Source organism: Ctenocephalides felis, unplaced genomic scaffold (assembly GCF_003426905.1).
Source record: "Ctenocephalides felis isolate EL2017-DRISC unplaced genomic scaffold, ASM342690v1 CF-g0.4_SCAFFOLD_01886, whole genome shotgun sequence".
NCBI lineage: Eukaryota > Metazoa > Arthropoda > Insecta > Siphonaptera > Pulicidae > Ctenocephalides > Ctenocephalides felis.
Window position 1 is genome coordinate 90489634 of NW_020538040.1, and position 17771 is coordinate 90507404.

General features: G+C 29.9%; 1 protein-coding gene across 2 annotated transcripts in view; it reads left to right on the plus strand.

Moving 5' to 3' along the window:
* The window catches only part of LOC113376710 (solute carrier organic anion transporter family member 3A1), a 251322-nt gene that overhangs the window by 59638 nt on the left and 173913 nt on the right, over window positions 1-17771 (plus strand). Inside the window, exon 4 of one of the 2 annotated variants that reach the window (XM_026616729.1) lies at window positions 15527-15634. Coding sequence is in view for 1 of the 2 variants with exons in the window: in XM_026616728.1 (XP_026472513.1) it covers window positions 15527-15543 (17 nt within the window). In the remaining variant the exon portion in view is untranslated. The remainder of the gene's footprint in view (window positions 1-15526; window positions 15635-17771) is intronic. The other variant, XM_026616728.1, reaches the window with a different exon arrangement.

A 17771-nucleotide genomic window follows, 5' to 3' on the forward strand; every position in this document is an offset into this window, starting at 1 on the left:
GATCTTTACCAAAAACTAATCAATGCGATTTTAACCAATATCTTGCAGACAGTTTTTGAATTTTTAAAATTGGTTTAAGCTTGTGGGGTAAAACGTGGACAAAAAATTTTACACATTTCTGTTAATTACAAAGAAACGGCTTGGCCAATCAGAACGACTTGAAACCTCGAGAAAACATAAAATTAGAAAATCGGATTTATGTGTATCCTCTTGAAAAAGGACGTTTGTATATTTTGCAATGCAATGTACAATAATATAATCAATGACATGTAATTGATTAGATCATATTGAACAAATTAATGATAAAAAAAGTCCACCACTGATATCTCAAAAACAAGTAAAGTGAAGAATTTTTTAACAACAATATTTGCAAGTAGAGGAAAAAGGATGTATAACTTGCCATCACTTTGATTCTTATGATGTCAAAGTGTTTGAAAATCCATAACAAAAGTATTTCCAAAATAAAAGTGGGTTACGAGGCATTTTTAATTTCTTTCTCGGATGATCGACATCTCTCTTCTTCATTTCGTTTTTAAAAAATATTTTATAAAAATGTGACCACTGACAATAAGTTCTTTATTTTAATTATTATTTACTTACATGTTACACATCGAAGCGTATGGAAAAATAAAATTGTTTTAAAAATCTTTACTTCAATTATTTTTTTTTACTTGATGATAACGCCCTCCAAGAAATTAATCATACATTTCAACATCAAATTTAACCGCCATTTTTTCATGGCTAATGTAAAAACACATTACTGAAAATGTCTTCTATTTTATCTTTAGTCAATAATAAAATTCGCTTGTATTTAAACATTTTGGAATAATTTGATTGCGAACAAAGGCGCTGGTTTATTTTCAGATTACATTCGCTGTATGAACTACATATTGTTATCTAATGTCAACATGCATACGCGGTTTCTGCGTAATTGTTTTATGGTCTGGTGATAATCACACTTTTTTCTTTATTGAAAATATTGATCTGAAAATCGATATTTGCTGCTATTATCGCGTCGATAACGCGCGAATTAGTTCATTTGTGGGTGTCAACTGTACACACGAGTTTATTGGCCAATTTTATTAGGATTTATATTAAGTATATTTATTATCGCACGATTTGCTTTCTTTTCAAGGTAGTTTATTGAACGGGCTTAAATAAACAATTTTTGCTGGCCTATGATTATTCGTCTGCACATCAGTGTATAGATAGAAATTTCAGATTAACTAGAATTTAATATTGTAAAATTAGTTGAATTAATTATATGTGTTATTGAATATATACAGAATTGTGTAATTATTATATAATGTATTAGGGTAGAGGAAAGCTTAAGGTCTACGGGTAAAAAGGTCTACCACCATTATCTAAAAAACCAAAACCAAATGTTAGGAATTTTTTTTTACAACAATATTTGAAAGTAGAGTGCAAAATATGTTTAACTAGCCACCGCTTTAAATCGAGCGATTGCGCTATCACGAAATAAACGGTCACATTGTAAATTTTGTTACAAAAGTTTTTTCTCGACTAAAGTCTTTTTGTTTTTGAGCACGGTTGTTCAGTTTACAGCACCTGAATATCATTTCTGAGTATACATCCTTTGTAGCTTATAACTGTTTCATAAGATGCATTGTTACTTTTAAGTTAGATTCAAAAGTTTTCTATTTCTATAACCTTTAGAATAGCTTACATGTGGTTGGGGTAAAAAGGACCACCTAAACCTTCATTTTGGCGAGGTATAAACAACAAGAAAATGGCAAATAAAATTGTAAACTAAGTTTAAAAAAAATTACAAAACGTGAATTAAATTAATAGTTATTTCACCTATAATCATGGATTTTTCTGACAAAGTTCTATATGTTTATATCCAGTCCGATCTCTATAAAAAATATGTTCATAACATATGTACATATTTCAAACACAAGTTGTATTCACCTTATTTCCTATAATTGTATTTCAATAAACAATAAATATGATTATGATAAAATAAACAAAAGTACCAACCAAAGTAGGATTTATGATAGTAGTAAGAGTTAATAAAATTATTTGTTCATATAGCTGATTTTTAGTTCATTAGCTGAGATTTTTAGTGAACATAGCTAGATAGTTATTCGTTTGATATGTGCTATTTGTTTTGATGTAGTTAGTTTGGTTTTCGCAGTATAATTTCTCAATGTCAAATTGGACCTTTGTGCCCCATTCTACCCTATATGAAAATGACAGTCAAATATATAAGGCTAAAAATACATTTTAAAATTAACAACTTCGTTAAAGAGGTATAAAACAGAATACTAACAATTAGTAAACAGCATGTATTAAATATCTTTTATTTTATTGCTCTTCAGAATTATTTTCAACTGTTATTATACGCGCCAGTAAATTTCGCATATTAAATTTTAGCAACAGTTTTGCTAATTGAGATATGCTCGTTAAGTTCAATTTAAAATATACTTTCATTTTCTGAAAATAAACTTTTTAATACAATATATAGGAAATGCTAACAATTGTGCTAAATATTTTTATACTCGGTTGCAGAAATATTTGGTACTGTCCATCCATGTGCAATTTATAGAAATCCATGAATTTATATTGTCAATAATTTTTTTTGCTAGAGCAATTTAGGGATAGATTTCTGGCCTTTAGTATTATACCAAGAAATTTATCTACTACTATTTATCGATATCACCATATAATTTAATACCAACATGAAATAACAGTCTTTTATTTCTTTTTTTATATTTTGAACAGCAATCAGATCTTAACAATTCTATGAGCTATTGGGCTGATTTGACTTAATAGTTACCTTAATACTAGTTGGTTATGTAGATGGAACCCAAACACCTGTCCTATCTCTGTATGATGAATTATTATTATTGCAATTTCTGTAATACAGCAAATATTCTATTGGTGCAACAATGCCGGATTAGAGCTAAAAAAAATTTCTGGGAAACATATTGCTATCAATATTTGTTGTCTATCAATTAACTGTTGTCTGTTAAAAGGATCACTGACGAACTTATTTATTATACTCGTGTTAAAATTAAAATATATGAGAGAATGAGGAAGATGCTTCAAGATAACTGGAGTCGGAGAGTAATCATGTATGAGAGTTATGAGATGTGTGAAATCTATTTCATGGTTTGATATTTCTGGTCACATTTGCTGTGTCGCTTGTAATCAGGTCAGCTTATCTCTATCATTTGCTCACTGGTCATCTTGAATATGAATAATATATATATATAATGATAATTAATAAGTGAGCAAAGACAGGTCCATTGTCTGAAAGCATAATTTCTTTCCATGGTTATTATTAATATTTTATGTAAGATTATATCATATTATTTTTTTCTAAAAATCGTATGCCTCTCAGAAAATTTTATTCAATTTCATTTTGAATCATTTGATACTATAATTGTAAAAATTGCTTGAAATTTAAAGTCATTTAATATATTTCAATATAGATATGCGTTGACTAGTTTGTGTTGCAACCGTTTATTTGTAATTAACATATAAATAAAAAAACATTTTGTGAAGATTTTGCAATAATCTTAAATCGTCTTCAACTGAAAATTCAAAAACTGTTCAAAATATATTTGTTTAGAAGAATAAATGAGAAGATAGTAAAAGAAGAACGAAGATGAGTTAAGAAGTATAGAAAGAATAGGATTATATGAAGAAGATAGTATGAAATTGAAGATTATATAGGATAATATAATTGTATAGAATAGTGTAGGTGGCTAAATGCTCGAGTAAGCGAGGCCAAAAAAATTAAATGAAATAAAAAAAAAATATTTAATTTTGCCAGAATTATTGATCATGTGAATGTAAAAAATATGAGTGTACATTTCAAATTCAGAAAAATTGATTATTTTATTGGGAGTGTAAACAATACGGTATAGAGATGATGAATATTAAACAAATACGTCTATTGGATAGTAATATCTATATTTGACCTATGAGGTTAAATTGCTACTATTATCGAGTTAAATATAATTTGTCAATCCCATGGGTGACGTGTCGTGTCGAGAATCCTTTTTTGCAATTTTAAAACTAACATTCATATAATAGAAGGTTAACTATAAATAATTTATAATTTAAACGTCATTCGTTTCATATTATTTAAGCTAGTTTTAATTTTAATTTAACTCAATAAACGTATAGCTTATAAATGAATTCTAATATTAATTTTCGAACAGCTAGTCTCATTCTAATTTTCTACTTACCTAGTAATTTAAATTCCTTCCGACCTAAGATAAGAGCGATGTGTATTCGTTATATTAATTTCTGTGTTAACAGAATATTCTGATACTGAAACTGTATCATGTTATCGCATCGATGTTGCACGCGTTCCGATATATTTATTTATAAATATATGGGCTTACAGATTAAACTTGCGTTGTTGCCTTTTATACGACTTTGACTCGTATTAAATTGATAATATAATAGTGAAAGGTCGGATATTATTGAATACATACTTTTTTTGCAAATAAAACATAAATTGTTTGGATAGAATTTTGCACTATATATTTGCAAACAATTTTTAACTTCTCGATGGGTAAATTATAGTAATCGCGAAAATGAAATTCTTTATATATCTTTGTTTCAAGACTATCCTGAATATTTTGGCATACATTAGAAAAAATGGATGTATGTACGTGTGTATGTGTATGTATGTAGTGTGTATGTGTGTATGATTGTTGTGTGTGTTTATGTATGTGCGGATACAATTTATCTTTGACAATTTTGAGGACACGGATCAACCAATTTGAATGATTCAAATACAATCGATTGCTATTAATGAGGAGATGTGCTGATTAATTTTTAGCCAAGGCAGGTCCAGCCATTTCGAAGATACGGGACAAAAAGTGCCAAAAATGGTAATTCAGTTTTTGAAGAAGAGAACGGAGTGTCCGATTTCAATCATTAATTTCATTTTCACTTTCATTCAACATTTTAATTGTATTGACAAAATAACAACTGAATAAATTTTTAGATAGACAGGTTTAGCGGTTTCGGAGATTCAATGAAAAAAGTAAAAAAATTACATTTGGTGATCAAAAATGATCATAAGTCATATATATGCACATCAAATCATCAGGTATTTTATAGATTAAAAATTTTGCTTGTATTTCTATGGGTTCCGTGCCAAGATTTGTTCAATTTTTTCAAAAAATTTCGAAGGTTTTTAAAATTTTAAATTACGATACGGCAAGTTCCAGCCAATTGCTTTAAGGCACGATGCCATGCATCACTAGTTTGAATAGTAATCAGAACGAAGGAGTGTTGTGCTGATATGAGACATCTCAACTAGCCAGCTTTTATAAAACTATTTATTTGATTGGTTAATGCAACTTAATAATTGTTTCATCTACTTTAAAGCATTTTTATATTAGAAGGCAACTTAACGGTTACCATTTCTCATAGTGATAATAACTTATTGCAGCAATGTCTTGGACTATTTCCACTTACCTGTTAGAACATATTTTGATCTATATTTTCAACTGAAAATAAAAATCACTACTTCTCGACATCAAGTTGTCCGAACCGTGGAGATAAACTTTGAACTGATTACAGGGCTGCACGCTGATTCAATATTTTAATTTTTAGAAGAGAAATCGTCATCTCACTTGACTTGTAATTTATTTTTGATGGGTATTTGCAATTATATGTACCTACGTACATATTTTCTTAAAAAAAATCTTTGATGAACTTATTAACGTGATCTGAAATTTATATAAAGATATTCTCCCAAATTATAGAAATTGATTGGTTTTGAGTACCAAATTCTAAAGGAGACTTTTAATTTGCTTATGATTTCTGGTCCAATTCATTACGAAGTTTTATTTGTAGAAGTGTTGGAATATCATTAGACATACATAACTGCTATACAAGAAAACATTGTATTGCGATATTACAATCAATTCAATACATAACGAGCTTTCGCATATATTTCTGTCAGAGTATTGAAATTTATTATCGTCAGCTTTGCTACCACACATAAATTTATGTGTATATTGTTGCCAAATGGTACTAGGCGATATTTTGGTTCTTATGTATAAAATTAAAATAAATACTATAAATTATGCAGGACACTAGAAAGTAAATTAAGGGAAAACAGAATTGAAGCATTTTTCAAATACATAAATTATCCAGTTTATTTATCCAATTATCAATTTGGATACCAATTTGGTATTAAGCGCCAATGGCTATTTAAGTAGTTATATTCCTAACAAAACATAAATATAATAAACTAAGGGGAATTTGTTGGAATTTTTCTTTTTGTTTAAAATTTCTCTTATTCAGTCAGTCAGTCTATGGTAATTCATATTACTATGAGCTCAATATTTCTGAGTTCTTCAATAATATAAAATTTAAAATTTTCTAATCATATTAAATGTATTATTCAAATGAAGTTTTTATCATGGAATATGCATATCATATTATTTTCAAAACAGCACAAAACCTAGTTCAGTATTAAAACACTTACTTCAAGTAAAAGTTACAGAAGAAAGTATAATATATTATAATTTATATCAAATTTATAATAATTATTAATTAATAATATTGTTCGGTCCATCTGAAAACGAGCTCCAGTCAATATGGGGACAATATTGGTAAGAAAGGCCCAAGATTTAAATATTGCGCCTCCATTTGCAACCTCTAGCCAAGATTTATTTCAACTGGGATGTAATTTCTCTGTAAAAGAATTGCCTGCTGAAAGGCTGTCCCTTGAATATTTATAAATATTTTACGTTAAAGTATGCGTTTGTTGGATAATATTAAAAAAAAAATTCATTGTATTACATTGTATTCTGTGCATATCTGGCTCTACGAACACGTCGTTTTGATATTAGTAGTATTGACATTGACTTGTTTCATGTCGTTGTGCATTCCTACATGTTGAGGCGTATTATGTCTTAAATCTCTACATTATGAAATCAATTGAATTTCATGATATGATTTGTTAAAGTACTTTTTATCTTTCTTTAATAGTATTGATAAACTAAGTATTATGATTTTTATAATAGAATAATTGATTATCTATTGTCTTGATCTATTAACTTCCCGTAGGGTAAGTTATTGTAATCGTCCAAAAATCGAAATTGAAAATTTTTCATTTATTCACGTTTTGAAGGTTTCTGAACATTTTGGCATACCTCAGCAAAAATGGATGCGTGTGTGTGTATGTATGTGTGTATGTATGTATGGATACAATTTTTGGTCCACGTTTTCGGGAGCACGATCAACCGATTTGAATGGTTCGAAAAACCTATTGATAGGAAGACCAGCAATACCAAACCCAGCGATAGGGAGATGTGCTGATTATTTTTTGGCAAAGGCAGGTCCAGCCGTTTCGGAGATACCGAGCAAAGAATGCAGAAAATACAAATCGAGTTTTTGAGAGATCGGAACATCGGACTTGAATGATCTAAAAAACATTCAATTCGTGACGACGGGGAGAAGTTGTGACTAGTTTTTGGCAGCGGCAGGTCCAGCGGTTTCGGAGGTACAGAGCTGAATGTGCAAAAAATGGCAGTTTTTGAGAGAACTAAGCATCCGATTTGAATGATTCCGAGAACTTTCTACTTGTTTTAACAAAATAATTGTTTTTGGGAAGAAAAATTGTTTCAATTTTTTTTTTGTATATCGAAAATAATTCAGATTTTAATTGTAATTCTGACTTAAGTTCTAATATACTTTATACAAATATTTTCAACTTTGCAATTTAGTGTATATAATTCTTATAAATATTAGACAATGTTACATGTTACAGTATTCATTTATAATAATCTATTTGAATACTATATTAATATTTGAAAACATTTAATATTCCTCGAATATTTTGTAACGGTACGGGAATTTCCAGCAATTTGCCTTAAGCCACGATGCCATACACCCCACTAGTTTATTTTATTTAATTCATAATAATAAGTATAAAACTTGTGGTGTATGACATCGTTTCTTGATAAAAATTGTTGAAATTGTATAAATAATATTATTAAATGAATTTAATAATATTAATAATATTATTAAACAAACCATGCAAAAATGAGATAATTAAAACACAAAAGAAAATTAAACATGTGTGCATAGGATAGGGCGGAGCATATAGGTCCAATTTGACTTTGAGCAATTATGTTGTGGAAACCAAACCAATTATATCACAACAAATCGCTCATGTCAAACAAAACTCCCAGTTACAATTCATCATTGTAGAAATGTGTTTTTTGCTGCTTTTCAAAATTTAGCTACCAGTTTCTTTTTACCCCATAGGTGGGTATAATAGGATTGCCGTGAGCAAACAGGTCCAATGTCTTATTTTTACGAAATTTTACGAAATAGTTACATTATTCAAAATATAATTTCATGGTTACATTTTTTACAGAGATAACTCTGTATATAGCTCTCTTGATCTGGTGTTTCAACAGAAATATTCATCAGCAAAATTAGAATATCTATTTATTTAAATTATCTCTTGTAAAATTGCTTTTTTAACTTAATTTGATTTTTTATTCACTATTTTTTATTGTTTACATGATGAATTTTAGTTGGTCTTTTTTACCCCATCCAGCCTGGTCCTTTTCACTCATTTTATTGTTAAAATTACAATACATCTTATAAAACGACTAAATAATGTATACTTAAAAACGTCTCGTAAACTAAATAGCAATACCCACAACTAAAAAAAACTAACAACGAAAGAAAATATTTTTATGTATTTTTAAAGATTACCGTTTATCTCTTGATAGCGACTTTGTAAGAAGTGTTAGCTGGTTATACATTTTTTCTCTCTACTTTCAAATATTATTGTTACGAAATTTTTACCTTTACTTGTTTTTTTCTGATAGCGGACCGTTTTAGCAATGGAAATTCAAGCTCCGTTCTACCCTATACTTTATTTATTAATTTATTTTATATTATAGAAAACAAAGCTTTTTACACTTTTCGGTAGATACTGAGTGATTATCAGATAAAGCAGACTTAGAGATTCTTATCAAATATAATATTTGCAAGAAACTAATGCTTAACACGTTTTCTAAATCGCATGCACTAATATTTTGTATCCGGTCACTTTTATAATTTTTCCATATTTTTCCAAGATGCGTTTATTCTTGTGATTTAGTTACGGTCGGTTATTCCGACTCCGTTCTTCGGAGGTATTGGACAAGTGTCGTTTGTCTATGCACGAGGGTTCGGTGCGGTTTCAGAACGCGGAAGACACTGGATGTATTGCGATTTTGCGTACTGTGCGCGGTGTACAGAGAGCAAGAGGTTATTCACATCATCGCACATCGCCAAGTCGCGCATGATGCCACTCGATACATTCATAGCATTACAATTACTAATCAGTAAAGTAAAGAAAACGTGGCTCCGCACTCTATGCCCGGTAAGGCAGAGATTCCAAACTGCGAATCATAGATACGATGCAGGGTAAAGCAATCCGAACTTAATTGCAAGAGCAGCATTTCAGGTCACTATAATAGTTTATTGTATTAATAGTTTATTAACTTTCCGTGGGTAAGTTATAGTAATCGTCCAAAAATTTTAAATGAAAATGTTTGCATATCCTTACGTTCCAGAGGGTTCTGAGCTGAGCATTATTTTATTTGAAGCATTCCATTCCTATTGATAAGAAGCTGTGATGATTAGTTTTTGGCATAAGTTAGTTCAGCCATTTTGGAGATACGGAGCAAAGAGTGCCAAAAATGCCAATTAAGTTTTTAAGAGAATGGAGTATACGATTTGAATGATTCAAAAAACATTTCATTTGCTTTGACGTAATGAATAATTGATTAAATTTTGCCAAAGCAGGTCCAGCAGTTTCGGAAATCCAGAAAAAAAGTTAAAAAAAATACCATTTGGCGGTTGAAAATCTCATATTTTCGACAGTCTGAATCAACTGACATGAATGGGAGTCGAGAGCTTTGAAGAATATTTTTTTAAAATTTTTTCAATATTCAAATTTTTCAAATGTTTTTGAAATTTTCAAAAATGTTCAAAAAAATTCAAAATTCTCAAAATTTTTAACTTTGTGTCAGTTGATGTAACGAACTGTCAAAGAGCTATGTATTTGTAGTCTGATTAGGTGTTTTACATAATAAATCTAACTTCACGTATGTGTTATCAATTAGACATCAGAAAGTTGCACTTACGATAAAATTGTTATTTGACGTTTCTACGTTTTGTAGGTTACATTTTTTGTGTAAAACGCCTGAATGCAAAGCAAATACATAACATTTTGCTAGCTTGTTACTACTTATCTATACTAAGATATAGAAATAGAGCATAGGATTGGTATAACATCTCTATTTTATTCGAGCATTGGTCTCATTATATTATGATATAATAGAATATAATATGTATAATATTGTATTGTGTGGAGTATATAAATCTCGATTAAATCAAACTTCCTGTAAAGTAAGTTATAGTGCGCGCAAAAAATTGGAAATAAAAATTTTTGCATATCATTACGTTTCAAAGGTATTGACATTTTGGCATACCTTAGAAAAAGTAGATGTATGCGTGTGTGTGTAGTATATATGTACTTATTTTCGAATACAAATTTTTGTCTACGATTTCGAAAGCACGGATCAACCAATTTGAATTATTCACTCGATTCATATTGATAGAGAGACGTGCTGATTAGTTTTTGGCAAAGACTGATCTAGCCGTTCCGAAGATACGGGGCAAAAAGTGCCAAAAATGGTAATTCAGTTTTTAAGAAAACAAAGCGTCTGATTTGATTAATAAAACAATTGTATTGACAGAATGAAGATATGGTTAAGTTTTTGGGGAGACAGGTCCATCGGTTTCGGAGATACAATAAAAAAAAGCTTTTAAAAGTGCAGGTTGGCGAAAAAAGTATCATCAGACATATGGACAAAAGTTTTCAGATATTTTATATAAATTTTAATAATGAGTATTAGTAATTGGTACATATCTGTTGTATCCGTACCAAGATTTAACCGTTAAAATGCAACGCGGAGCTTACGCGCTTTGAAATTTTCTTAAAAAAAAGTCACGCAATCGCTTTAAAAAAAAAATGAAAAACATTTTAAAGCTTTTGAAAATTTTAAATTACCGTACGGGAATTTTCAGCAATTTGCCTTAAGGGGGTTGTTCGGTTTTTATTTATGTTTTTTAGATTTTGAGATTTTTTGATATTATGAAAGCTAAAAACCTTAGAATTATTTAAAAAAAAATCATCTCAATATCTATTTTTTGACGAAGTTATATATATATATATATATATATATATATATATGTATGTATGATCCTCTGAAACCGTTTTTTTCATCGCTCCGGAGCTATTGTATGCCAGCTGCTCTCTTTTTCATTATAACAGCTCATGCACATGACCTTTTTAATGCATCTTTGAACACCATGGTGTCTTTAGTACATTAATTTAAATGGTGTATTTAGTACATTATATTAAAAACTTTAAATACGTTTTTCTCAAATTGACTTTTTTCAATGCGGTGCCACAAATTAAAAAAAAAACTACAAGTCGATCGCCTTGCATTTTTTTTAATTTGTTCACCACTGCAATACCTAGTCTCCCTACCTCAAACAACTTGATAACATCACGCAAAAAAAAAATTGCGAAGCTTCTCGCCCCAAAAAAGGTCTTTTTCAACACTTTTTTTAAATAGCTGCCATTTTTTTCCTTCTTGCTTTTTTTCTTTCATTTTGGTATGGGGACTGGATTCAAACTTCTTCTTCAACGTAGTTTCTTTTTTTTGTTTCAGGCGATGAAAAAGAAAAAGAAAATTTCGTAATATTCTATGATTTTGTAATTTTTGTTTAAAAAATTTCTAGGAAAACAAAAACAAATACCTTGCATTTTTTGTAAAAAAAAGAACAACCTCCTTAAGACACCATGCATGCCATGCACCATTAGTAATTTGGTTCATTTTATTGATTTAAAATACATTTTTTGAGTGCTTAATTGTATTAAACATGTATGCGTATTTTATTCATTCGCAATATTTTATCAAAGCTATCTTAATTAAGATTTCCTGTCGTCATTCTCTACGTACTTCTCTATAACTATAGTGGTTTTGGCACTCTGCAAATGTGTAAGGTTGGAAACCGCAGGTGTAAATCGTGGACGGGTGGACGTGTACGTACGTGTTGCCCCGCGGACGCCTGTTTGGGTGACGTGCACCGCGCACGGGACGCTGCCGCCTGTCACTGTTCCGCATCCGTGTTATTTGTTGCGCTCGGCGCTCGGCGGCCGTCGTGCTGCACTGTCATATTGCGCCCGCGGCCTATGGGCTCTTCTACTTCAGATTAGCACGACAAGAGGACACGACACGCCGTTTGACACTGACAACGGGTCAAAGTAATGCATTCATAACTCATTAATAAATCCGAAAGTGAAAATGCTTACGATTAGTTGTATTCGGTATCATATTATCAAAATTGTCTTATCTGATTTTGCGTTTAATTGTAGAGGAATCTATCTGTTAAAATTAAAACAATAATATATTTCTACGCCTGTTGGTACCATCACTTGTTATTCATGTGTAATCATGCACAGTTATATATTATATGAGCATATAACTAATTTTAGAAACTTAGTAGGGTAGAGCGGGGCTTAAAGGTCTGCGGGTAAAAATGTATAGGGTAGGGCGGGGCTAGTTGAGCAAATTTTTACTTAAACGGATGTAGCTCCCCAACGAAAAGTCTCAATAAATTGCTATACGGCTTAATGGATTTGTCGTTTATCGCTTAAAAAAAGTGTTGATACTATTTTTGGTAATAAGTAAAATTTAAAAGCTACAGCTGTTTAAATGCAAAAAGTTAAGTATGCTCAATGTACCCCATAGGTGAAGCAAGTTGAGCACTAAGAAAGAATAATGGAATCATAGGTTCAATGTCGATTACTGATGAAATGAAATAAGTTTTTAATAACCAGTGCTATATTTATCGTCTTTATTGACAGAGAAAACAAAACTTAAAGTAATTTGCTTTGAATAATTAACCAAAAGTAGAATCAACAAAATAATATTGTATCTTAGGAATTATTTTACCATTATCTTCCGTATTTTTGTTTAAAATCATTATTTCTTTATAATATTACTCATACACATAGCTTAAATCTTAAAAATAATAATTAATTTCTGGAATTCAATGGTAATTGTCATAGTGACAGAACAAGTTCAGCAACTATGCTCAGCTAACCCCAACTCGGAATTTCAAAATAAAAGTGAGTTTATAAAAAAATCGTGAGAATTATACCCAGAATCTCTGTACATATTTAAAGTACTATAATTATATGGAAGGATAACATTTACCTGATTAAAAATAAATAACATTTGACTAAACCAGACGAAAACTCGTGATGAATTACTTTTTTACTTTTCGGTCTCAAAATAAACAAAACGCCCGTGAGCCTCACTCATTTGTCCAGCGGCCACTTGCGATCGCGGGATGTTTATTTCTCCCAAATCTCTATCTTTCCGCAATATAATGCCTAAACGGACGGTGAATAGTTTTCGAGATATTTCGATTGCTCAACTTGCCCCTATGCTCAACTAGCCCCGCTCTACCCTACTTACCACCGATAAGAAACTAATAAAGTATTTTTCAACAATATTTGAAAGTAGAGGGACGAAGTGGAATAACCAACCATCACCTTCATTTTGACGACGTTGCTATCGGGAAATATGTTTATTTTGTTTGAAAATCTATAACAAAAGTATTTTCTTTTGTTGTTAGCTTTTTTGGTTGTGAGCACTGTTGCTTTGTTGTTTACGAGGTTGGTGGTTACAAGGTTTGTTGTTGTTGTTTACGAGGCCTTGATATAATGTTTAAGTATACTCTAATAAATTATAGTTAGTTTTATAACATGTATTATTATTTTTAAGTTAGATTCAACAGTTTTTTTTATATAACCTCTATAAAAACTCACACGTGGGCGGGGTAAAAGAGCCCAACTGAACCCTTGCTCTGGCAAGGTGTAAACAATAATAAATACTCAATAAAAAAGTAAATTAAGTTTAAAAAAGACAATTTTACAAGAAATAAGTTCAATAAATAGTTATTCCAACTCTGCTGATGAATATTTATGATTAAATACCAGATCAAGGTTATATACAGTGCTATCTTAAAAATGTATCCAGGAAATTAATATTTTGCTTTGGTTGACTAATATAGCTATTATTTCGTAAAATTCCTTTGAAATTAAAAATAAGACATTGGATCTGTTTGCCATCTAACCGTTCGATTTTACCCTGTCTATGGAAAAATATGGACCAAATGACAAATTTTTGAAAAACAGCAAAAAACACAATTGTACAATGATGAATCAGCTAGGAGTTTTACTGAACATAGTAAGATAGTTGTTTGTTTGATATATGTTATTTATTGCAACAATATTGATTTGGTTTTTTCAATATAATTGTTCAAAGTCAAATTAAACCTTTATGCTCTAACTCCAAAAAAATTAAGCTTGAAATAAATGATCAAAAATAGAGTGTTGCGCTATTCGTTTATTTCTATCATTAAAAAATCATCTATTTCTTTATTCTTTTGAATATTATGCTAAATGTAAGTGTTATTTTTTGGATTGAGAGAAAAAAAATCTTTTTTTAGAAAGAAATCAAATTAAAACGATGGAGAAAATAATAAAAATATTTCTATACCAGATTACAGAACATAGGAAATGATCATTTTTTGTCATGTATCACGATACATTTATAGGAGCTACAATAATCATAGATGATTTAGATGAACTGAAAACATAAGTTTAAAAATAAAAATGTTATGAAAATATTTCATGGACTGATAAAGCTAGTAATTTTTTGTTAAAATTAATATTTTATAACTGTTAATTATTAAAAGTTAATTGTTAACGAACTATTGTCTTTTTTGAATGAACTCTATTTTGAATGATAAAAATATTGATCGTAATTGATATTCAATCTATATCTTTAAATTGAGAGAAGAAATAAGATTTGGTCTCGAAACTTATTATTTTTTCTGCTATAAACTATTCACCATAAAAGTTAATGTACAAAAATAAAATTATTTAAATTAATTTTATATAATAAGATTGGCGTTAATCAAATAAAGAAGTCTATATTTTTTAAAAATGAAGAAATATAGAAATATTTAGAAGTATAGAAGTATTCAATTTAAATAAAGTATTTCATTAGATAACAAAGATCGATTTTTAATTTTCAAATCGCTAGAAGTGCTTTCAGACACATTATGATAGCTGATAAGAAGAGAAGGATACTGATGTTTACATATTTATATTATCTCTACTATGTCTATATGTTACATAGTACACGCGTGGTAGATAGAGATACATCTAATATCACATTTACATATAAACAACTAGTACAAAAGCATAGAGGAGAAGTGGATAATCGATCAGTTTTATATATAAGAATTCTTATATCTGTAGATCAAAAGTATGCGAATATTACGATATGATAAAATGGTGCATAAAATATAATGAATTCCAATTAACAAATAATAGTAAATTTTATACTCATAGTTATTAATTTTGTTTCAGATGTGGGAGGTTAGATGGTGAGTCCTAGCTGTGGCTGTCAGATTTAGCATTCGATTAATTAACAAAATAGTAGATATAAACTACTCACGACAGATCGGATATAAAAAGGTAGGTACATCTAAATAAAAAATACTCATTCCATTATTATCGACAACTATCGGCCCCATAGAATCACTAAGATAGTGATTCTATGGGGCCGATTCTGCCGTAAAATAGACAAATGTCACGTAGGGGCTATGTTACGTAGCACTTCTCATGCAAAATGATATTAAATACTGTCAAAATGCCATGTGGTTGCTGTGCAGTCAAACGTTTTGGATAGAAAAACTTGTCTAGAAAACGCACAAAAGTCAAAAAAACAATGTTATTATAACTGCATCTCTGTGATGTGGCTTAATAACATATGATTGAAGTTACATTTTATGTGTAGAACTACATGTGTAACCGCACATTATTTAATAAACAACAACATATTTAACAAAAATTTGGTGATTTTTAAATGACTTTATAGTTTGTGTGCATTTCGGTCCCTGCTTTCCACCAATTCACGAAATTGTCGTATTCTTCGAACACGGTATTATGCATCGAATATTTAGACTGTTTTTCAGAATTTTGTTGCGAAATATATTTAAAAATAATCGGGCAGCATAAGTAGCAACCACCTGGTATACGCGCATTGTGTTTTTTGTTCTCGCGCGATTAATAATTTATCAACAGTTGACCTTTAGTTGTCCTTGACTTTTACAAAGATCTGCGTAATGCTAATGATGTTTACATTAAAATCCGAACGAATCCTTTGAATAACTTTTTGTCATTACTAAGCAAATTTGAACGCCAAATTACCATTCATCGCAGGTAAACGATATTTTAAAATAATTACTAAAGTGGTTTTACCATTGTTTTAAATACTAAAACACAAAAAATGAAATAAAAATGAATGTTTTATTTATTATATACAGAAGATGTGATATATTAACCACCATCTGAATTTAGAAAGACACACAGAGGTCATTTACTCACCTCAAATAAACCTTATACTCACATTGAAAAAAACTTTTTTACAATTTCGATTTGTAAGTCATAAATTTCACAAGAAAGTATACGAGTATGCTATACGAGAGAAAATATATCATTTCTGGAACCAGTAGGAGAGGCTGGGTATGCTTGTACTTGGGTACGGTAGTGACAGTTGCCAATTATACTGATTTTGACATAGGGTCCAGAGGGGGAAAGATGTAGTATATTTGTTTGAGCATGTTCCCATTATTGCATTCAGTTTACGCCCTACATTAACTAGATCTGTAAATCACATAGCTTTCAAAGAGTCAAAATAAAGTTTCTTTGTTCGATTTCTTTTGATAATAACTGTTTCTTGTATACAGACTGATCGCTTTGTTTGTTTATTTAGGTTTAAGTTGAACATTGGTTGTTCTCAAAAGTATACGTTGGGCACATTGTGACAAATGTACTCATAAAGGGTACGGTTGTGACATGTATTTCTTATCCTTCTTGGGTGAAGTTTGAACAGATGAAGAAAAATCTCATTTAACTATGACCAAATTCGAAAGAGAAAGAAAGAAAAAGATTTGACAAAGATTTCTTGTTCGCTTTGGTTAATAAATTATGTTTTGTCGTATCTTATTATATTATACTCATAAGCTTTGTTTAGATGATTATGTTGACAATAAAAATAGTTTTATACCACTTTGGTGTTTATACCTACTATGTTTTAACCTATTTTTATGCCTGTCACAACCGTCCTGTGGGTGTGGTCTATTGTTATACTCGCCCTTTTCTTGTATGATTCGATTTCATTACTAATCCATCGTATTTTTAAGAAGAGTTTTTTGTGTTTTCACGTAGACAAATGTTCAAATTACCATTTAATTTTCTATGCTCCGAGCTAACTAACTGTAAATTAACAAAATTATTTCTAATCAAAAATGGTGGCATAACAGTACCCAGTCTGCCCTACTACTTACAAAATCGAAAATATCGACGAAAACTTATATTTTGCATATTTACACACTCAGACACTTCTTCCAATTTCAAGTCAGACGATACAAAATGACTTGAAACATAGAGAAAATGTAAAATCAGCTACTCTGGCGAAAACATACACTTTTACTTTGGGAACTTATAATAAGGACTAAATATGCTCATGTTTTAGAAATTAAAAAATGAATAGTAAAATGTACTTATAATACGAACACTGAGGTTATTAGGTCATTACGTATAGACTTAG